The 24086-nt window shown below is 42.3% G+C and overlaps 1 protein-coding gene across 1 annotated transcript; it reads right to left on the bottom strand.

Moving 5' to 3' along the window:
• Nucleotides 1-1816: 1816 nt before the first annotated feature.
• Nucleotides 1817-23000, bottom strand: GMCL1 (germ cell-less 1, spermatogenesis associated). The gene is made up of 14 exons (XM_075724007.1): nt 22819-23000; nt 21426-21549; nt 18518-18614; nt 17590-17687; nt 16992-17104; nt 16188-16253; nt 15937-16021; nt 15618-15708; nt 14997-15137; nt 10384-10453; nt 5624-5699; nt 4611-4756; nt 4313-4400; nt 1817-3193 (listed from the first exon to the last, which is right to left on the bottom strand). Exons 1-14 carry the CDS (start codon nt 22998-23000, stop codon nt 3065-3067), a joined length of 1506 nt encoding a protein of 501 aa, XP_075580122.1. The 3' UTR covers nt 1817-3064.
• Between the last annotated feature and the right edge of the window lie 1086 nt (nt 23001-24086).

The raw sequence follows: 24086 nt of genomic DNA, 5'->3' as shown, positions 1-24086 counted from the left end.
GACATATGAGGAGTGTCTGTGAGCACCTGAGGTGCACAGATCTCGGGCCTGGAAGCAGGTCAGAGGTAGTCTGACAGAGATAGCTTGGTGCCTCTGTGCTGCCCTGTCTCTTATCAGGCAATCCAAACGTGCCCAGGCTGACAGAGATAAGAGGGTGAAAAGGTCCAGCGCATGGGAGTGGGGACAGGCATAAAACAGTGACAGAAACCACAAGTCCCCATGCAACGGGTGACGAGGTGCAAGACAGCAAAAGAATAAACTGGACTGGCAGGAGCCTTGGTCCCCCACCTCACCACAATCTCCTCCCCTCCAGCAGATAAAGAGAGGAAAATACCTTCTTTTGACCAATTGTTTTGCTTGCTCTGGTAAAAAAGTGGTCACTGAAGGCAAAAGAAGCGATTCCTGGTCACAAGGTAATTCGGAGTAAGAAAGAGTCGAATTATTTACCCTGTGACATCCCTGGCAAGTCTGGAGTCTTTCTGGCCTGAAGCAAAGAAAATGCATCTTAATGTGGGTGTTGGCTCCGTGCGGGGCAGGGGGAGTTAAATAAAGCCAAAGACTGTTCGGCTGCTAGCAGAAATGAGTGTCTGTAGATTCACCTGATGTTGTTATTTTGTGTTTACAGTATTTATTTTTAGTAATCGACTGCAATTATATTATATATAGGCTTCCTTATTTTTGTACTTTTCATACCGTTTTCCCGAGTGTGGTGTTGTGCTCCTCAGTTCCCCTTTGCCATGATTGCTGCTCCTAGTCAGTGACAAATAAAAGAGAAAAAAAAAAACAACCAAAACCAACCACCCATTTTCTGGGGTAAGTTGTGACGTGTTTGGGTTTCTGTGCTCCTCTCACTCCTGCGCTGGGCCACTCCTTAGCAATCCCTTAGGAAGGGCACCTGCACCACTGGCCCCATCCCAAATCCCTGATCCTGTCCACTGGGAAGAAGGACCAAAGCTGGGAAGGGGTTTGTTTCTTTGCACTGACAGTCCCTCCACAACCAGGAGGGTGAGGACACCCATAGATCAAGGGACGGAGTCATTAATGTCTGGGGAAAAAAAAAAATCAAGATGATATATACACCAAGTTCTGGTTGCAGCACTGCTGCACTTTGCTCAGTTTCACCAAAGTTCATTCTTCATGAATCTGGGTGATTCTTACTGTAATACCGTTGATGTGGCACACAGCAAAGAGAGGGCATACAGTATTATACAGCAATTAACAGCACACAGTTCAGTTCATTGCAAGCTCTTGCTCCATATCCCACATCCTCATCACGCTGCAGGGTGGCGGCTCCCCAGCAGCAAGGGCAGACGTGCATGGGGGTGCGCGGGCCAGGGCCGCGTTTGCACGCAGCAACGGCGGGTCCAGGGCGAGCAGGGGCTGCGGGTGGCCCGGGGAGCCCGTGGGGTGTAAGGGCAGAGCAGGATCTGGGCCTGAACGGGAGGTGCGAAGCCCTGGGCACAGAGCAGGAGCCCTGTGGCAACTCAACCCACCACCAAAGCTTAGATTTCAAGTCTGGCATTCCTTCAAAAACAGGTATTTCCTGTTCTCTTCTGCCATTAACAAGCAGCCCATACTTCTTTCCACTTAATCAATGCAGTTTTAAAGTCTTGATACTTGAAGTTAAAAAAAAAAGAAAAACTGCTTACTTAAGTATCTAAATACCAAGTTCGATGCTGTAGCAGATAAACACCTTAAAACGCCTCTGCTTTCTGCTTCTGAAGAAGTATAACACGACGCAACATTATACAGAGGTGCATCCATGGGCTGAATCCAACAGAAAATGCTGTTCACGGCAGAAAAGGATAGACACTGGTGAGTATTCCACTTGAAATCATTTATTGACAAGTTGCCATGTTTTTCTGTCTTGCCTAGCACATTTTTATCCTTGTTATAAAGTACAAATGGTTTTATACTTTTCTGACAACATTAAAAAAATAGGCTACTAAAGAGGCAAAATTCCCGCTTTGAATCCAAAAATCCTGCTGTAAGAATTCAAAATTGCAATAGACAAACATAAACCCCAACACATACAAAGAACAAATACAGTGTACCTCTTACACTTGACTCATTCGTCAATCCAACTGAAAAGGAATCCCTTGTTCCCAGCTCTTACTTTGGATCCTGTGACCTTGCTTAACTGATGTGAAGTTCGTGTTAACACATACAACTCAAAAGGCACTCAAAGGTCACAAGTTCCTGAGCTAAAAGGGGATATATTCCCAATGTAACACTTAAGTCACAAAAAACAACGTTTAAAAACTGGTATTTGGTTCATGTGAGATAGGAAGGATTCAGCAGAATCCAAGCTGCTGCTAATAGACTCAAATGATGGTTAGTACATTGGAGTATTTTCAGTACATGGAAAAAAATAATTCACTTACGAGCATCCTTATTAGCAAATTCACGTGCTAAAAAAAAAAAAAAAGATAAATAGTTGCTGCAACATTAAAAAAAGCCCAAGAACAAGAAAGAAATATACAGGTATGAGATGCAATAAAGGCTTAAAAACAAGCAGGTTTGAAAGTCTGTACAGTTAAATAACTAACAAAAGATGACAGGCAACATTTACACAGATGTATTTGGCCCTAATGGAAAAGGACCACAAAAGTAAGCTGGATATGGATCTGGTATTTACAGATCAGTTATTAAAAAAAACCAAACAAACACACTAACAAAAAACACACGTCCTACAATGTGTGCTCAGAATCCAACAGGTAAGTTCATAAGATGTCATTCAGACAAATTCCCTATTTCCAATTTGGCTCAGTTTTTGCCCAGAAAATAAAAGCGTGAGTTTCTCAAACACGGAATGGCTACTGTCTGAAGACACAGAACAGAAATAAAATAAAATTAAAAAAAAAGAAAAAAAAGGATAACTAGTTTTGGCCTATATAATTTCTGATCTTCTCTTCAGATATGCATAGGAGTATACTAAGGCCATATATATTTGCTACAGTGTAAGGCCTTTTTTGTTGTCAAAGCTCTGTGCGTCAGCAGGGCATTTAACTTAAAGCAGGCATACAGAGTTACAGACGTGCTACTATATTCCACTGAAGAGGTCTCAGGTTTCCGAATTTTCTAGCAGTGCCTCAGTGTCAGTCTTCTTCTCTGGCGACGTGTACAAGAAGTTACAGCAGATATAGAGCGGGAAGATCAGGAGTCTGCTGTCCAAATTCATTACTATCTCCTCCTGTAAAGCAAACACAGTGGATATTTGCACAGTAAATCACGCCGTTAGAGGGAAGTACATCAAAAAGCACACAAGATGCATACTAAGTCATTCTATACGTTTTAATTACTATGTATTAAAAAGCAGAAGATAAAAACCCCCAAGATCGTAATTCACCTTAAGCAGATGTTTTATAATATTAACATACGATATTCTCAAAGAGCTTCTAAGCCTTTGACCCAGTGCTGCCAACCCTTCTGCATCAAAAACAACCATCAGAAATGGCTGAGCAGCTTTACCTTCAAGCATGCTGGAGGGAAAGGGAGACTTTTCTGCCACTATCAGTTTCAGGAGATTTAACCAACCAGGCAATCCATAACAGTCTATACTTTAAAGCAAATTACAGTTTGTTGGCAGGAATTTTTTGGTTTTACTCTAGGAACTGGTTTTGGGGTAGCAAAGTGAAACTTTATCCTACAGTAAGGATGGCATTTACAAGGAAAATTTTTCTATGTACTCACGATCTACGTATCGCTGCTGCTGAGGATTTAAGAAACTTGATGATCAAGTCTTTCACATTCCTTACTAAATTCTGCTGTCACAGATGGGCAGAAACAGGCACATTCTCTTAAGAAAACTCCACTCCTCTCACAGGCTTTTATTTATTTTTTTTTAATAGAGTAAGAAATACCACCCTTGAACAATATGCAGACATTCTTTTAACTCTTCAGTTTACAATACAAGAGAGTCTTCAAACAAACTCCAAATTTGCCTCTAAATAAGCAGGAGCCTGACGGACGTATTATTCAGATGGGTAATCTCAACAGTGTTGGAAGTCTGGGAAAGCAAGCAGTCGTCCAGCAGAACACTAAACAGCAGCTAGCATCAGCAGCACCATGGGAACAGATTTCACTATTATCAACGCTAATGAAATCCACGCTATCCCACTGTAGTAGGATACTTCACAAATACACTTCACAAATTAGCTTAATCCTCCACTACCTATAAAGGGAACACTTGAAATTCCACATGAGCAATGATAACAACTCCTCTTCAAAAGCATGGTTGAGTTCTCAGCATTTTTTCCACGCCTTAGACTCCACAACTCAAGTTCAACAGCTCGAAAATCCACAAACATACCTGGTCCTTCTCAAGGGTTAGGATCCGATATCCTGTTGTTCTACTGCAAATAATTTTCCCACTGCTATCAAAAGAGGCTAGACGTAACCTAGGGATATAACAACAGTTAAATTACTTAGCGTCCCATAACTTAGCTTTTCCAGCACAAAGAGTTTCTCACAAGGAGACAGAATAGCATTTTCAAAAGTAACTAACTTGGTGGCAACACAATTTAATGCAAGCACAGATGGAAAGACTTACGTTACGGTAAGACATTTTAGCATACACCACAGGGTCTGCCTTCTTGGTTCTCATTTACCTGAAGACTATGTTTCTCCGAGGCTGCAGACTGACTGATCCACTGCATGGCTGATTCAGCGTATTCCGTTTGAAAACGATGTAACGATTTGTGTAAGTAACGAGAAGGTCAAAGCCAAAGTTGAACCCAGTCCACCGCCAGCAGTACTGAAGAACGTAAGTTAAAAACCAAACAAACCAGTCTGAGTATTGGCTACAACGCTAAGTGCCACTTCTCCAACAAGTCAAGCTTGGGAATGGGATTCTCAGCCAGAGAGGGGTATGGCGGATTCGTGCCAACACCGATTCAAAACATAAGACATCTTGGTAGGCAACCACTCACTTTATCAGCCAGCCTTTGCAGACAGAGGGCTACACGAGACAAGCTTAGTATCAGCTGCCTTCCAAACATACAAAAATACATTTAACACAAGTGATCTAAAATACTTCTGCGATCTGGTAACTGGTGCTGTATTTCTGAGTTGCACTTAACTACATGTCCCATTCATGCTTAAAGCACTCCCTGGGTACAACAGCCTTAAGTTAAGCGACCTCAGTGGGGAAACACTCGTGTTTCCTGTTTTTTCACAAGACCTGCTACCTAAAGACACATATACGTATATGAAACACACAGGGGTTCTGTCTGTGGCTATTATGCATTTTATCTCTAAAGCTTCCTTTTCTGGTTAAAAAGAATAAGACATCAGTGGTCAGAGCTATATTTTAACTGCATGTATTTTACAGGTCTCAAACAATAAGTCACGGCTACCTTCCCTCCTTTCACACACTAAAAGTTTTTCCAAACATGGGCTTGCTTGCAGCGCAAGAGCACAATTAAAACACTAATTCCTTATTCATCACAAAGACAGCAAGCATTTTCATCCTTCTAGGGAGAACAAACTAATTTCTTTAACGTACCATGTCCATTACATCTTTTTGATGCAGTTTGACAATTAAGACCTGCGTGTTTTGAAAATACCTAACATGTCTAAGACATGTCAGCTATGCACAGACTTAGCCACATGCCATACTTACATCACCATCCTTTGCGAGTTTTCGACCACACCTCATGCTGTTTCCTTCCAGTTCCTCTTTATTTATTTCCCGAGGCCTACAAAAAAAGTGCATCTTTAAGGAGACTTAAACAGCTTTGTACGGTACTTTAACGTGGGAAAGATGAGCAGACCTGAGTAAACTGGTCTGAGCACACAACTGACCCTTCTCTGAGCAGAGGTTAGACTAGATGACCTCCCAGGATCCCTTCCAACCTGAATTATCCCACGAACGGCCAACTGCTCTACAAAACTGCAATATAAACCTCAGTTAGGTAGGATTTTTACAAAAGAACCTTTCCAGATGAGAAAATAATAGCTGTTGCAATGACATGCATTCCCCAATCCTCCTAAAAAGCCTAAAGTCAGTAGTCCGACTTACTAGGCACAAACATGAATGAGTGCTACTGCTCAGGAACAGCTGCAGGACTCTGCAGAATAGCAGCGCTATGAAGAAGCACCCACAGAAAGACTGCGAGGGATTTCTCAAGCAGCTGGTTATGCAACTTGCCTATATAAAAAAAGTTTACCCACAGTGATCATGAAGTGCCACAAGCCTCTCGATTCTGTCATCCTATACCAACGTGAACTTGTTTAACCCAACAGTTTCCACTGGCGCTTCAACACATAGAAAAATCTTGCAGAGCCAGCAGAAGTAAAATCAGCCCCGGTTTACCAGAGGTATGTTACTCACTTAACTTTAGACACGATTGCATCATTAACCAAATAAGCAACCATTGCCAGAAAGTCTTCAAGTTACACTGAGGACAAACGCTTAAAGTGAGTATTATAAATCACAATGAAAGGCAACCCCCACACGCAAGTTACATTATAAACCTGCAATATCAAACAATATACTTCAAGCTATATAAGCAAGAAGAAATGCAGCATCTGTTCCTTTCCTACGCTACACACACCACAAGAACTTGCGGCTACAGCTTTTATGAACAAACTCAGTCTGTGGTCTTTTCGCCCCCTGTTTCTGTAAAAAACAATCCTGGAAGATTAAGTATTTTAGGAGTAAGTTAAGCAAATAAGCTAATCATGCTAACCAAATTCATCCAAGAACCTCCCGTGTGCTTTTTCCACATCTTCTAGCTGAACTGGTTATGTAGCTGACCTAAATTCAGTAATGGTGATAAAAGATTTATTTCTGTTTAATTAGTGACAAATTTCACAAACATCAGCACATAATGTTCAGACAGACATTAGTATTCCCCCCCGCAATTCCTCGAGCAGCCTCAGAAGATGCAAAACTTCCAGCTTTAACCGCTTACACTGGCCTACCATACACTTAGTGAACAGTCAAGTTATTCTATTTCATTCTTAAACAGTGCCAAAGAGACTATTAGAATAGAAACGATTCCAGTCATGGACTTGAAAGATCTGTCTTGCATCTGCCGCAGAAAAAATGTTTAATTAAAAAAAAAAGTGATCCACTTTAGCACAACAAGTAAACCTTGCGCAGCTACAGTTCAAAGTCACAAACTCCAGTATTACACGAAAAAATTCTCAAATTCTGAAGAGTAAAATGTTTAGTCCTTTTAAATGCAAACTACATAAAGTAGAAGAGAAACATTTTCTTCTCCTCTCTAAAGTTATCAAAAGAGCAAACCACATCACGCATTTCAAAGCAGTATCATTTCCATTTTGGCAGCCCTAGAATAAGCAGGTGCAATTATGCTATGCACCAGGTGGGATATGAAAATAGAGCCTTACTTCAGCTCACTGGGAGTCAGACTTCACATTTCATTCAGCTTACTAAGTTTGCATCCTTAACTCTACGGGGAAAAAAAAAATGTGTTAAGATACTGATCCAGGCAGTAAGTGTGAGAGGAAGGGCAGCAGATCTGGATAAAAGGATGGTCTTATAAAACTTTAATTTTCTTTCAGCTACAGGGTGGTCGAATGTCCAAAATATTTGCTTTAATACAAAGGAACAGCTGCATGCCTTCCCTTCTAAGACACGAGTTCCGAACCACAGGCATCTCACTGCAGGGTGGCACTACAGCTTGCCAGTAGAAGACAGAGGAGTGATCTCAAATAATATTTATCTTCTCAGATATGCTACGGACTAGCAACATTACAGCTGAGCCGCACATAACTACAGGGAAGTGCTCCAGGCATGCCTGCGCGCGCACCCCCCCACCTTCTCCCTCCCACACAACTCCAGAGAACCCCCTGTTCAAAGACAATTAGTCCATTATTGACTATTAAACAAACAGTAACCTGGATGCTACCTCGAACCATTAAGTTTGCCAACTACTAAAGTCAGAAGCTAAGACATATTGAGAAGAAACACTGCATCTCACCCACTTCTTCCCATCGCCATTAATGGAAGACCTTGGCAACGAATGCCAGAATAAGAGATTGGGCAAACAGATGTCTACTGTTAAAGTAAAACTTTGTCTGCCTGAGATTTTCAGTTTTAGCTGTCTTAAAAAAAGAAAGAAAAAAATCCCATACTGCAAAAAAGAAACCTAGATAAGCGAGAAAAACATGGAAAAATACCCTGCTCATTCCAGAGTCACTGAAATCATCAGCACTGTAGTTGAACATGGAAGTTGCTCATTTTAAAAGCTGGTATGATCCCCATCATCTTCACTTCAGTTTTGTACGAGAGCTTACTTTTTCAGAAGCATGTGTATCTGATGGCTGACAATTACAATACTCTCACTGCATTACAGTGAGCTACCAAGAGACATCAAAACCAAGCAAATACACAGTCTTATCTTGTGTCAGAATTTTGATGACTATGTTAATACTCACTTTCATATTAACTGTGGTTCTCGTATGAGCTAGAAGGTAACGCACAATGTACGTTCGTCTACTGTTAGATACATCAGTGACAGCATTACAAGAAGTCTTCCCAAGAAAACAGTAGTATCAGAAACAATCTGTGACCATGCAACATTAGTCTTTAGGAGCTGAAGTGATGAGATGCACAATTATGTACTTTACCTCTACCATTTTCTAAAGTACAGCTATTGACAAAGAGAACCACTTCTTAAAGATCTTCTTAAGACCAAAGTCCGAGTTTTGGGGATTTCTTACCCTATTACATGATAACATCAAAATGAAGTAATTAAGGAAATATTTCCTATATAATACACGATTAAGCCACAGAAGCCACTGTCACAGGGTGTTGGGGCTAAAGCATAAGCTGTTTCAATCCAGAACTGTACGTATTTAAGCACAGGTCTACTGGTGGTTGGTCGTTCAACAACGATCCAGCCAAAACCTCCAGGTGGAAAATCCTTTACTCACTGCCAGTGAAGTACATCAAGAGAACACTCACTCTTCACTTTAAAGGAAGACAGGAGATTTGTAACTCTCTACTGCTGAACACTGCCACAGACTGCATGGCCTTTGGTTCAAATCAGGACAGTGGTTCTTACGCTTTTCAGATTGCAATTAATAAGTTAAGCCTACCATTGCAATTGAACATGCTCATCTTCAGAACGGCAAATGCTGGGCTAACAGAACTGATGGAAGAAAATAAAGAAGTTGGTTTATTGGTTTGTGAAAGGTAACAAACATTTTGCAGCTTCCTGACCTGACATTTATTCTCCACAAAGCATGCCAAGAACTAGGAGAGAAGACAAAGGCAGCAACAACTCCCCCAGTTGCATTTTGCCATAGTTTCGGTATTGAGATCAAGGGACCTGGCTCAATGCAACGTGGCAAAAAGCAAGCAGAAGGAAGGGAAACAGTTTGTGATCACATGCATACACGTAACGTACATTAAATCAACATGCCTCGCTGCTCGAGCCACCACCACTGACAACCCTTGTTAGGCACAGGCTCCAGAAGCCCAGCTACGCATTACACACACAGACATAGGTCAGGGTGCTACCCAAAGTACAGCTACGTGCAAATCTTTGAAAGGGCACAGAAACACGGTGATTGTCATGGAATGTCCTCAATGGCAATGCAATGCCACCACAGTGCAGCACATGGTCTAGGAAGGAGAAAAGGTAGGATATAAAATAGGAGGATTACAGAGAGAAGAGGGTCTTAGCAGTGAAGGATGCACTGCCTGGGAAAAGCTGGAGGTGTTGGCAGTGAAGAGAGCTATCAAATGTAAACACTGGGTCCGGGAAAGGCTGTGAAATTAGAAGGGAATGAGGTGAACAGGTCACAGGATGCCAAGCCCTGCTGGGTGCTGGGCCCTCGCGCGCTGCCTGGGAGGCTAGGATGGGAGAGGCAGGAACAAAGGTTAGCGTGCAGTTGTCCCTGCATAAACAAAAAAAACAGCAAATTGCCTTCCACACCAATACGGTTAGTTACACCGCACCACAAACTCTTGCCCACCTAGCCCAGGGAGGAAGGAAGCAGGACAGAAAAAGCTTCTTCTCCATCTGCAGTACTTTTCCTAAAATTGCCCTTAAAATGGAAGGCTAAAAAGTTACTGTTTCATAGCCTCAACATGTATTTCAAGGCAAAGTACCAGTGAGAAGCATTAAACAATATAAAAGAAAATACAGAACATCCCTCCCCAGCGTTTACCTCTGGTCGCATTACACAAGTTTTCTAGGGTTCTACTGTTTTAAAGTACAGGAGATCAGCCAGCCCAAGGGAACAGACGGCTCCACAGAAAACACAGAGTTTAAAACCACTGAAGTATGCTTTCCCCCCCGCTCTTCTTAATGAAAACTCCAAAAGTTAATCATGTCAGAATTTATATGAGAGGAAGGTTTCTAATTTAAGAAAGAAATAAAGGAAAGCCTGTAATATACCTACCCAATATCATTGTCTTGTTCTGCTCTGAGCATGGCAAACCACTGCTGTTTGTAAACAGAGGACAGCCATTCTAAAATTAAAAAAAAATAAATAAGCTTGGTGGTGTCTTTGGAGCTGGGAATGGGGATGTTCATAAACATTTGAAATATGGAAATAAAATTACATTGAAATAATAAGGTTACACTTGTTAACTGGATGGCCTATGCAAACCCACCACCTGATAACACACTTGTGTTACTCATCTCCAGGCCTCAACTACAGAAGCAGCGGTACAGATAAAAATCAACAACTAACGCTAAGTAACTCAGGACTATATTCATCTTATCAGGCGTTCACAATTGCCAGAAGTGATGCAACTCAATACATGTTCTGGGCGCGCGAAGTTGTGTTAAGCCAAGGAGCTTGTTAACAAGCTCTTGGGAGAAGACGCCGTTTCTGAATCCCCAACAGGATTCTACACAAGTTAAACAAGACGAAAACATAATCAAAGGATAAAAGAAACAATGACTTATCACAGATATGGTAAAAACAAACAGAAATTGTCCCCTACTAGGAATAAACATAAATCATGTCTTCCTCTGAGAACACCATAAAGATTTTGCTGGCTGTATTAATTTAACAGTTGCAACCAAGAGATAAAACAGAACAAAAACTAATAGCTTGTAAGTCAGTTACACAAGAGGGATCACAGGCACCCAAAAGAACAGTATGTAAGTTCTTAGTCAAGATAATGAGCAGGGGCAAGTATGCAAGGTCACGTATGAGAACAAACGCTATGGAGGAATGGACTGGGACGATAGAAACAGTGAGAACCACTGTTACCACGAAAACAAAACAGGTAGTTGATGAAGATGATAGAAGGGAGAAGTGAGATCATAGTGCTGAGATCGCCTTAGAAGTCCCAGATGCAAAAATTAAAACCAGCCCTTGCCCTACTAACTCTAGAGTTAAGATTCAGACTGCGACAGGACCAAAATGGGAATTAACTGAAGTACAACAAAGTACAAAAATGATTTAAGGAAAACTACACAGATAAGGAACAGAGAATGGATGTGCTAGAAGAAAAAAAATAAAAATAAAAATCAGGAGATAGAGCATCTTCTCTATTTTTGTATATGTACATATGTATTTCATATGTAATTTTAGCTGCAGTTCATCTGCTCATTTGTAAACATTAAGAGGGAAAATACTGTGTAGGAAGTGTTCAGAAGTTACCAGGTAAAACAGAACAATGAACACTTTGCTTACAGACACATTATGTATTTCTGTCTCTGACATCTTTTCTATGCAAACAAGAACAGACTCTCTGTCGTGAACTCCTAATACAGTATTTCAGTTTTCTCCTGCAGGTCCTACACACATAAAGGGTATTAAAAAAAGAAAAATTACACCATTTCTTTCAACTATTCAACATGATTGCCTTCTTTACCTCCCTGAGAACAATTTCATCTAGCATAATCTAAGAGGCTTACACTACAATACAAACTACCCCGCAATTTCCACGTTTGTAGACTCTCTCAGGTACGATACAATCAGCTCAAATACTGGGTGCTGGTAGCCAATAATCTGTTTGAAAGCGCACCACCGATATTTATCTAAGCCTCCTTTTTTAAATGAGCAAAAGTTCCTGATCTTAACGCGGCTTTTGGCTACAAACTAGTATCAACAGATTACAAGGGCTATCGAGTATTAAACTCTAGCAGCACTTCATTACACATGCAGAGGCCTCCACATTATGCTCTTCTTCCCTCCCAGCTCCCCCAGTTCTCTTGAAATTGAAGCTTTTCTTTTTTTTAATTAATAATCAGCAGTAGAGCGTAAACATCAGATACTCTTCCTGCACTAACCACACACTCGATGTCATCACACTACCTTTCCCACTGTGCAACTACAAAGCAACCAAGCCTATTTCAGCACTTATCACAGCTTACCAACTGTTTAACTACGAAAGAGTAAACATTTTGCTCTCTAATACCTTGTGAACTATGTGAAAATTACACATTCTTTTGCAATAAGCACAAGCAAATCAGCCTCAAAGTTGCAACTAATCTTGTAACAGTTTAAGAAACATTATTCGTCTGATGTACATAGATAAAGGGCTTCTGGTTTTGAGTACAGATACAAAATTTATCCACTGAAGAACACTAAGAAACGGCTGCCCATCACAGTTCTGGTAAGTGATAACAGCAGCAGCATTAAGAGAAGGAAATCAAGTGTAGTACTGGCAAGTTTCTGGTTTGCAACATCTTAGCCACATGCTGAGAAAGCCACTTGACAAGGAAATAATCCACAGTTCTCCTTTGTTAAACAAAGGATCTAAAAGGTCTTTCACCCGAAGTTACCATATTTTTTATTACAGAATGGAGATGCCTTTGCACTTTGATTATAATCTGTACCAATAAAAGTCTTATATAGGGTGGGTTATATTTGCTTTACACATCACTTAGGCACATAAGAGATATCATATCAAAGATCAGATCTGTTCTGCCAGGATTTTTATGCATAATATAAAATTTTATCACTGGGAAAAACCAGTCAAAAACTGCCCCATCTGCTGGACATAACTGACCAAACCAGTCACCCGAAGTGCACCTCGGCTCGACGCAGCGTTCTCTAATGCGCTGCCTCCACCTGCTGTTCGAAGAACACTTTTAAATAGATGTTTTGAGCACAGGATAACCGAGTTCCTTTGTATTCTACTTTGTCAGAAGTAGTGCAGAAGACAGTCTCTTCTCCATCTACGAAGGTATTAATTTAAACCAGAACTGGGAGCAGGAAAAGCCAGTACATTTAAGGAGTAATTGTTCACTTTCACTCAAGAGGTTTGACAGATTTCTAGTAAGGAAAGGACCCTACCCTCTCCCCACAGGTGCCCCCTGTTTCGTAAGTCGTAATTCAGCTTCTGAAGGCTGCATTCTTCAAACATGTCAAAGTGTGAGAAGGAGGTGCTCGAGGTTATTGACACATTCAGCTACAAAGAGCAACTAAACCGTTTTTTCTGGCAGAGACAGGATACAGCAGTACAAGACAGACAAACTGAGTAAAGTGATGCTCACTACATCAAATTAATGGCAAAGAAAGTGTTAAAAGCATCTAACAATTTGACCAGGCTAGCAGGCTTCAAAAGAAATATCCCGACAAGTCTGTTTTGGCATTATATCATCATTGTGTTGACAACTGTGGTGGCATGAAGGAAAAAGCCAATATGAGGTGAAAAAAAAAAAAAATTTTAGAGAAAGATAGCAGTGTAACTCAAAGACAGCTTAAATATTTACGTATGGCAAGAGTCCAAAGTGACCCCCAAGGCTAAAAGTATGGACAGATGACAAGAACGCAGTTGTCAAGAAGTTACAAATGAGAGTGATAAACAGCTCAATAAAAGCAGTCCTAACTGACATTTGGCAATTATACCTATAAATAGACATCACAGAGACACAGATGAATGGATAATTATACTGTGGATGGATATGGGAAAAAAAAAATCAAAGCTGTGTACATGAGAGCTGGGGGGGGGGAGACATCAGAGAGTTAAGATGCAAAATTCAATGCTAAGACTCAACTCTCATAAGGGAACACTGAACAGAGTGAAATATGGAACAAGGATACCAGGAGCCAAATTCAAAGGCAGTGCATGAGAAGTTCAAGCGCTGTTACAAGGAGCGCAGCTAACTCTGGGGAGAGGAAAAATAAAAATACATTTTAAAAAAAAAAAAAAAAGGAAAAAGAAGAAGGAGGGGCAGGTGTTTCACGTGATAAAAGACATGAAAAACCATTTTCATGAAAAACCAGTGGAAAAGCATTGTAAGTGAAAGCCCAACTTGGTAACTCATTTCTAGTCTTATTCATCTATCAGCAGCCAGGTTTACACAGCTTTCAAGCAAAGAACAAAGCCTTTCTCTGAACTCAGACTTCAGCAGCAAGATGAGGATGGGGCTTTTTATTTTTCAGTGATAACGTAATGTTAATAGCAGCAATCTATAATAACATTAAATGGCATTTCACTCTATGGGCTTCAAAAAGCACCAGGACCTAGAATGAGGATGTATTTTATCCAAGTTAAAATGCAAATAAAAGGACAAGAGCAGAATACGTAAATATCCTATCTCCTCCAAAAACGTCCTAAATACCTGCCAGTAAATAACACTTGTCTTTGAAGATGGGAGAAGAGTTCACAGCATCTTGTCCTTTTGGTTTTCATTTCCAGGTATTATTCAAATCCTATCAAAATCTACCTAGCTCTTTTTAGAAAGATAATGGCTAGACAACAGTTGAGTCCCAGCAAGTTTTGCTCTCTCAAAAGGGAAAGTTTTTTTGCATGTCTGGGGCTCTGGGGTCACTTAAACACTGATAATGTACTATGCATTGGTTATAGAGTATTTTGATAAACTGACCGATGAACAAAATGCTTAGCACACCTACGTGTGTATCTTGTAAGACTTTTATGCATGTAAATTTAACATTCAACTTCTGCTGAATCTTCAGCCACAGTTCAGATGTTGGAAATAAACACATGAGCGATCAGAGCAGTAAATGCACCTAGATCTTCTCAATTACTCTAGTGCAGGACAGGCTAGGAAAGGCACACAAAATTCATCAGCTGAGTGCTCACTCACCTGAGGGTATCAGGGCATCTCTCTCAATAATTGTGGCTGACGCCAAGTCACTGATGATATACTGTAATCTCAAGTGTGTGAACACCGACAGGAACGCATTCCCCTGTTCCGATTCCAGGAATGCAATGTCATCCTCAAAATCTGCAAGACAGAGCATCTGTATTACAATTTGTTTTCCTAAATATTTTCCAGACCCCATGTATACTTGAGATTGAGTTTTAACTTATTGATCAGAGAAAGTTATTATGGACAGGCAAATCATCTTTTGGAGCTAAAATTAAGAAATTACTTACATACAAATCCTTTCAGCAGAAATGTTAGACCAAACTTTCCCTCTTTTGAAACACACTAGTGCCTTCTAGCAAGAAGGCAACAAAAGCTTATCCTAACTGAACAATAGCAAAAGCAACAAAGCAAAACCAGTGACCATGTCTGCTCACTCGAACACGTGGACAAAAGAGTGAAAAAGCTATCAGTGTTGAGAATCTGATGCCGGGGACTGCTGGCAGAGGCAAACCTTCCGAGAGAAAACGGGAGAAAGTTTGGAAGTGGAGAAAGACTATCATATTTTACTTCCAACCCATGTCTTCCCCAATCCAAGGCCATGCCAATTAATCCTACCTTTCCTACGCTTGGCAAACCAGGCATCAGCTTCAGTTAAGAGTTGTTTCAAAGACCCATTCCAAGAAGGCACTAGCTGAAGGAACATCCACTAGGTAAAATAAACAAACTCTAGTGAGTTAATTGAAGAAGTTTTCAAGTAATACATGCAGTATTAAAAGGACATTTTCATAATGCATTCATTCCTACAAAGATTCTGATATTCTATTAAATACTTCCAGTAAGTACCAAAAAGGTTAAAATTCTCACTGTGTTACAAATCAACTACTACTCAGGAGTTCAACTTCGTAAAGCCCCAGCCAGACCCTTTGCCAGGTACCTTTTTGAGAGCAGTATACACGTCCATTTCCACTTGCATCACGAACAGGTTAGAAGAGCTAATCAGCTGTTTCATGAGGTTTATGCTGAAAAAAAAAAGTCGTAAGAGTTCTATGAGACAATATAGACAAAACCAAGACAGCAAGCTAGGTAACAAGCAACCATCAGTAGCCTAGAAAGTCATTTGTAGTGAGCTATATACTTTGGAAGAAATTGTACTTTGTCACTCAAAGTTAACTGAAGCCTGAATACCTGAGTTCTTTGAAGAGCTCAACACTCTGGTGAGTCATCAGGTTATTCAAGAGCCATTCAAGGCACCTAGATTAAAAGCAAAGAATTAGCACCTTCATTTTTTTCTTATATATGTCAACATTCCTGCAACAGTTGCTCAGGCTCACAAAGCCTGATTATGTACCACATAATTTTGAAATACTGCTTTAACCCCACACGTGAATGTATAAAAATATGAAAAAGGGTTATTTCAAAAAGATGAAGTTTACCATAAAATTTTCCAAAATTTTCTGTAACTCTTAAAGTTGCATTTAGTTTCTCTCGGGGTACAGTGAAAGCCACATTCAAAGTACTAATAATGCCACAAAAATCTCCGAGAACACACTAATTCACAGCAGAAGGGAGCAGTTAGAACTAACCTCAGCATTCAGCTCCCAAATGTGTAATTATCCCTCCTAATTAAGATAAAGTTAAGCTTAAGTTCTGAATATTAAAGCAGCTTTGCAATAAACAGTCAATGATCACAAGTATTATTTCACTGTCACACTGAAGACCAAACACATCATCTTTACTAACACACTTCAGTAACTAATTTGTGCACAGCGCAGGCCAATCCATCTACCATCATCTACACCAATTTTAAGGTAACTGATTATAGTAGAAACTCGGAAACTAAATAGGACAAGCAGAGTCCAAGTCAGATAGCTTTAAAAAAAAAAAAAAACAACCACCCAAAACCAAACAACTTGGGCATTATTTTACTATTTGTAAATTCACACTTCTAATTAGCAATGTACAAAGCAGTTTGGAGAAAGTAATTCTTACTTTTTCTTCACAGAGTCTAACCCGTATGTCCCCGCTGAATTATAATAACCACACACAGTTTTTGCATTAATGGTTTCCTTCATTGTTTCACCACATTGCTGGATTAAGCCATCCTGGGGAGGAAAAAAACCCACAAATATTCAAAGTTTTAATTTCCCAACAGGAGGTGTCAAAGATCGTGCAGTTCATACAAATTTTCATGCCTGAACAATTACCAGTCACACGTGCTACAGTGACCTATGCCGTGCTATCCAGAAAATTTAAACCAATGTTCCTCAGAAAAATAGATTTTTCTTAAGAATATATCACATGAAAGAAGAGCTTAATGAATAGCTTCAGGGTAGAACAAAGGAGCTGTTAAAACATAATTTAATATACTTCTAGATAGGATTCTCAAAGCGGCACTTAATATTACAACTGAATCTTAGTCATAGTATGTTTAAATAAAACCACTGTGCTTTGTTTGGGGTTTTTTCCCACTTAGTATGAAAAGATGATTCATTCCTCCGACTGAAACAGTACATGTGTGCGAGTATGTTATGAACTGTTATCTTTATCAGAAAAGAAAGCATGAAAATATTGCATATTTATTACTTACAAGCTGCAGCATGCAGGCTGCTGCTAAAAGTGCAACTACTCGACCGGGTTTTATTAACACATCGTCTCTATACAGTGAGCCAAAAGCCACCTGTAGAGCTGGAAAGAGTACAAGTGTCAAACAAAGACAGGACATTGAGCATGGATAACTAAAAGAATCCTTAAATATAACCAAGCCACTTGAGTGCACACATTCTCTACAATCTTATTTGCTCTGGATAAAAAGCTAGTATTTACCAGCCCAAGCACGCACATTAACAGAAAACACAAAACATGGTATTAACCAATAAAATACAGACCTCTTCACTATTTAAACAGAATATTCATCTTAAAACAGCCACCAAGTCATGCCACAGAGCAATGTGGAGAGCAGTAAAACCAGATAAAAAGAAGCTAAACCTCACGACCCTTCTCGCCAATTGATCACTAGCATGATGTTGAGATACTACTATGATGTTAGAAGTTTCTCTGTAACTCTTCTGAAAAACACTACTTCTTCGCTCCGTGGTGCTTGGAACCATAGCAAAACATTCTGCCAGCTCACATCGGTCCCCTGCGAGCGCTGCGCTCGGCAGCTTTTCAAGACCAGACAGAGGAAGATGCGATTCGCCCTCAACACTGGGGTCTCCACAAGAGCTGCACACATTGATCTCAAGAGCACCGATGCTGAAGCAACAGGACAAGTGGTTGCTTTTCAGCTGCGCTTCCCAACTCAGACGTACAAAAATGAATTCTACTCTATTGGTGACCCGAGTTAAGCTCAAAGCTGAATGAGTACAGAACTCATTCTCTTAAGTTTCTTATTTACTAGTTTGAAAATTATTCTTAAAAAAAAAAAGTATATATTTTCAGGGATTTTTTTTTTCCTCCCAGGTTCAACTTAACCTCTACCTTCAGAATTTATATTAAAATACAAGGTTCCCACTTACCTTCTATATCAATATTTTGATCAGGAATCTCCAATTCTATGACGTTCATGCTAGATTCTTTCCAAGATCCACTGAACATACTGGAAAAGTAGCCCGACTATATGAGGGAAGATGAGAGAAAAAGAACTCAAGTAAGAGACTTTATTCAAACTAAAACTGTCAAAAGCAGCACGTGGAACGAAAAATCATTAATATTTACCTTTATGCAGAACAAAATGTATTAAGGGAACTTTTCACAAGCTAAAACATTCTGACATACTTGAGAAAGGGCTAATTGTAGTTGGTCTGTGTCTGGAAGTGAAAACGCTTATAGAAAATTTGGACTACATGTCTGTAATCAAAGTAAGGAGCTTTAAAGGGCCAGAAAAGCCACATAAGCTCTTTTCCTACAAACCAATGGGATATAATTAGTCCAAGAATTAAGTCCTTATTGTTACCAGCAGACAACAAATCCTGCAGGCATTAGGGAATGCCAGTTGAGGTGTTGGGGGCGGGAGGGGGATGCATGCAAGACATACAAATTAATGTACAAGGTTGTAGTCTCATACCAAGGACACATACACATACACCATTTATGTAAATATACCTTTTATTATAAAGTGTAAGGCATATAAAACTAGAATTTGATACGTTTCCATCCAAATGAAGTGAAATATACTGCTCTACTAGGATTCATGATTTTCCTTCTCAGCAGCAGATGTGCCCATTATGAGATGCTATCACTCACTGAAGTTTACCTGAGAGATCAAAAAAATAAAGTCTATTTGTACAGCACCATATTCCCTGACCTCTTAACTCAGCATTTCAGCTCAGGGCAGCAAATAACATAAGATCCAATTTTGACTTTATTTGATTATGTAAATATTTCTATACCTTCGGTATATCCCCTAACTATGATGATGTACAACACAGCACTCTCAAAACCAGGACCTTATTCATCTTACCAATCCTCACGAGGCTACCTTAGCTTTGCCCTGTAGATCAACTCCTCAATTTCATGAGAATTTATCATTTTAGTAAACAGTACCAGAAAAAGGAAATCCTCCATTTCTCAGATCTGCCATTCACCAGTAGAGCAGCACCTTACCGTCAGTTATCAAACTAAATGCAGTAACTTGAGAGACTAGGGCAACAGAAACATTCAGACTGAGATAGTCTGCTCAGCAAGGAAGAGGAGGAGTCATAATTTCATCAAGAAAGTTATTTTTAACATCCGAAAATATTTTACCTATGGTAACATAATTGCAAGGACAGACCATGAATTGAAACAGAAACCTGACTTAGGAGAACGGTTAACTTAACCACAAAATTTCATTTCACAAGAACATCACTTGTACAACAAGGCCTCTACAGAACAAAATTGCAGTTTTCAAAGTCTGTTAAAAAGCATCCACGGAAGCGATTTAATATTAAATTTTAGTCATCAACCCACACTAAGTTTTAAGGACTTAGCTTCACGAAATTGAGACGCAGCAACAACAGAATCGCAGCGATGATTAAAAACATCATCGCCAGGAACAGTCGAAGGACAAACCAGCAATGTGCCCACCCTGTTTATGCTGCAGAACCTAAGTCTGACTGTCCAACCCACTCATATCCTCCCTTTGCTATACAGAGTCAAAAGCGAGTGGACAATTACAGCTGTGTCTGCCAGCTCTCCTCCCTGCTCAAACACACCTGCTGTTCTATCCAGAGATGGCTGCCACTGGGCAACCTTGGGCTATACACAAATGACCTCCCTGCCCTCCTTTTATGCTCTTTAAGAGGTTCCAATGCATGTAAAAGGCTTTTTCCTACAAGAAAGCAATGAAGTTTCCTTCACTGTGGCCAACAGAAGTAATTGCTGTACCTGCCCTGGAATCACGGCTTTAACACAACAACAAAAAAAATCAAGAATTCGCTTCTACCATCACTTGTTACACCAGAGAAACCGCTTTCAACCTGCTGAGCACCTCCCAGTGACATCTTCAGCTTGTAACACACAAAACTGCTTTCTGTTTGACTACAGCTAACAAAGAAGTGCACACGTTTTCAGGTATAGTACCTGATGTTACTTTCTCTTCTCGCTTCAAATAAATTGCTTCCAAGTTTAGACTCCCACTTTACAGTTAACGGCACAACTGAATTAGATATTTCAAGACAAAGCCATGGTTTCTCCCCACTTCTGTCACAGGAAAAGTAATAAAGAGAACAGACAGTAAAGATAACAGTACTCTTCACTCCCAAAACACGAAAAGTAACACAAAGAACTTCACCTTAATACAAGTCCAGAATAAAATGCTTGTAGAAACAGCATCTTTTTTGTCGGTACGCACTAGGATTTATTCCTTTTTAAAGCTTCTGTGCGTATCTTTCTCACGCAGCAGCAAGAAAGCCTTTATCCAAGGATGAAGGCTGCGCAACAAACACAGAGACCCAGCTCCAGCAATTTCACTTCAGGCTCCCACACTTGAGTCCCAATGAACAGTAAAATTGAACTGGGTTCGCATGCGCTTTACAAACCCATCCTGGAAGCGCTTTCTTTGCTCTGCAGTAACATTAACATCGCAGGAGACTCTCAGCCATTTGTTTAGCAAACAAGAATGTGTTCTCGGGACATCAAAAGACAACTTTCAGGACCGTTTTCACAAAGGATGTGCCAAGGTTAAGACGAGTAGATTAAAAAAATTAAACAGCAAGAGACGGAAGCGAAGAGACTTTTCAAACACGAAGCTACAGCTAAGCTCCCTAACATTGCTATCAAAAGCACAACAAAAGTTGTTTAACTGTTTGCATCCACAGAGTGATAAGTCAGAAATATAAGGGGGAAAAAAAACCAAGGGAAAAAGCTCAAGTCATACTTAACATTTACAGGATATGCTTTTGTTAAAAATCAGTTTCTACTGCCAGTAAGAAAGAAACCACTTACCTGACACAAATATATCTTGTGCAAGTTCCACTCCTCTCCCAGAGCACAAATTTTGATATCACTGTTCTCCCCGTTCAAAAACAGAGTCTGATAAATATACTTAGAAGTGCTTTTCAGTTTTTTCCTACACAAAAAGGCAAACAGAGACACACCCCTTGAAACTTTTCCGTTACAGAAGCAACGCTAAGTATAAAGCACCAGACAGGGTTTTTTCTTTCCTTCACATAACAGACTGATCGCCCCCACGACTTCCCCGCTCACTCCCCGTCTCTCGTTTACTGCAGCTGCTGTGGGGACCTTCCCAAAGCAAACACAAAGCCAACCCTGCCCAGGCCCACCGCCAGCCTTTTCCCTCCATCTCACAGAATCATCATAGAATTATTTAGGTTGGAAAAGTCCAACCATTAACCTACACTACCAAGCCCACACTAAACCAATCAAGGGTAGACTAGACTGAACCATGTCCCCCAGTGCCACCTCTGCCCGTTTTTTGAACCCCTCCAGGGATGGGGACTCCCCCACCTCTCTGGGCAGCCTGTTCCAATGCTTGACCACCCTTTCCGTGAAGAAATTTTTCCTAATTTCCAACCTAAACCTCCCCTGGCGCAGCTTAAGCCCATTTCCTCTTGTCCTATCGCTAACTACTTGGGAGAAGACACCAACCCCCACCTCACTACACTCTCCTGTCAGGTAGTTGTGGAGAGCGATCAGGTCTCCCCTCAGCCTCCTCTTCTCCAGGCTGAACACCCCCAGCTCCCTCAGCCGCTCCCCACCAGCCCTGTGCTCCAGACCCTTCCCCAGCTCCGCTGCCCTGCTCTGGACACGCTCCAGCTCCTCAATCGTTTAGGTTGGAAAAGAGCTTTAAGATCATCAGCCCAACCATTAACCTAACGTTACCAAGTCCACCACTAAACCAATTAAGGGGAGAACTGCAATTTCATGTTTCCTGGCTTGGTAGCGGGGTTATTTTTAATGAAAGTAAAAACTAGGAATCACTAAGGTTGGAAAGGCCTTCTAAGATCATCAGTCCAACCATCAACCCAACACCCCCATGCCCACTAAACCATGTCCCCAAGTGCCACCTCTGCCCGTTTTTTGAACCCCTCCAGGGATGGGGACTCCCCCATCTCCCCCCGCCTCCTCCCCGCACGACAAGCGGGGCTCAGTCCCCGAGTGTCCCAACCCCTGCCCCACAGCCCGGCACCCACCCCCGCCCCTGCCAGGCCCCTCAGCCCCACGCAGCCCCCTCTTCTTGCCCCGCCACCTCCGGGCCAAGGCCGGCCGGGCCGCCAGCCCCTTCCCGCCGCCCGCCACAGCCCCACCGCCGCGACCGAGGCCCGCAGCCCCTCGGAACCGCCGGCCGCCCCTTAGCCGGCCGCCCCTCAGCCCGCACCTGCGGGGGGTGTTGAGGAGCCGCTCCTCCCGCTCGGCCTCGCTGTCGCTGTCGCTGTCACCGGGCCCCTCGGCCCCGCCGCGCTTCCTCTTGCCGCCCCGGCCGCCGCCGTCCCCGGCCGCCCCTTCGCCGCGCGGGAGGCCCACCCGCCGCCTCAGCACCCGGCTGCTCAGCGAGCCCATCGCCGCCCTGCCGCTGCCGCCGCCGCCGCCGCCTCCTCATGGGGCCGCCCGGAGCGGAGCGGGGAGGCAGCGGGGACGGCGCCGCGCCCGACAGCGGCGCCTCAGCAACGGCCGGCGGCGGCCATGGCCACCGCGCCTCTGCGCCTGCGCGGCGCGGCCGGGGCGCCTGCGCGGAGACGGCTCCGCTCTGCGCCTGCGCCGAGGCGACTCCGCTCTGCGCCTGCGCGGGGGCGGGCGGCCGGGGGGGGGCCTGGGAGGGGTCCCTGGGGCTTTGGGGTGCAGCTGGAGGGGCCCCCCCAGTGCTGTGGGGAAAAAGCAACGGTGCAAAAGCGATAAGGACACTGGGGTGCTGGGGCATGTCCAGAGCAGGGCAGCGGAGCTGGGGAAGGGTCTGGAGCACAGGGCTGGTGGGGAGCGGCTGGGGGAGCTGGGGGTGTTCAGCCTGGAGAAGAGGAGGCTGAGGGGAGACCTGATCGCTCTGCAGCTCCTGACGGGAGGGTGTTGGTCTCTTCTGCCAAGTAACAAGTGATATAGAACGAGAGGAGATGGGCTCAAGCTGCGTTGGGGACGTTTAGGTTGGATATTGGGAGAAATTTCTTCATGGAAAGAGTGGCCAAGCATTGGAACAGGCTGCCCAGAGAGGTGGGGGAGATGGCGGCAATGGATTTGCCTCTGTCTAACAAGCAGGAGCCCGGTCCCCCAGCAGCCGCTGGAGTGGACGGGGCCCCGGGCACCCCACTCGGAGCCTGAGGAGCTAGAAGACATCTCCTTGCAGCCCCTCCCCACTTAGCTGGGGCATGGAGGTCCAGGCATGGGAGAAAAAGTACCCGTGGAGCACAGAAGTTGTTGAAAAATCCCCAAGGACACAGTTATTTCACGTTACCACCCCCAGCATATACAGTCATGGCCAAAGGTACAGAAACAAACTGTTTATTCATTTTTTGAAACATCAGGAACACAACAGGAGGCATTTAAACACAAAACCAAGCCTGAGTGCTTCTGTTAGCCTGTTGTACTGGGTAAGACAATTTTTCCTTCCCTGAGCAGAAGGCTTCAGTGGAACTGGAAAAAGCTCTGCCGCCTCTC

This window comes from Pelecanus crispus, chromosome 21, assembly GCF_030463565.1.
Source record: "Pelecanus crispus isolate bPelCri1 chromosome 21, bPelCri1.pri, whole genome shotgun sequence".
In the NCBI taxonomy this organism is placed as follows: Eukaryota; Metazoa; Chordata; class Aves; order Pelecaniformes; family Pelecanidae; genus Pelecanus; species Pelecanus crispus.
Note: the sequence above shows the minus strand (reverse complement) of the source record. Positions and strands in the feature narration are given on the sequence as shown.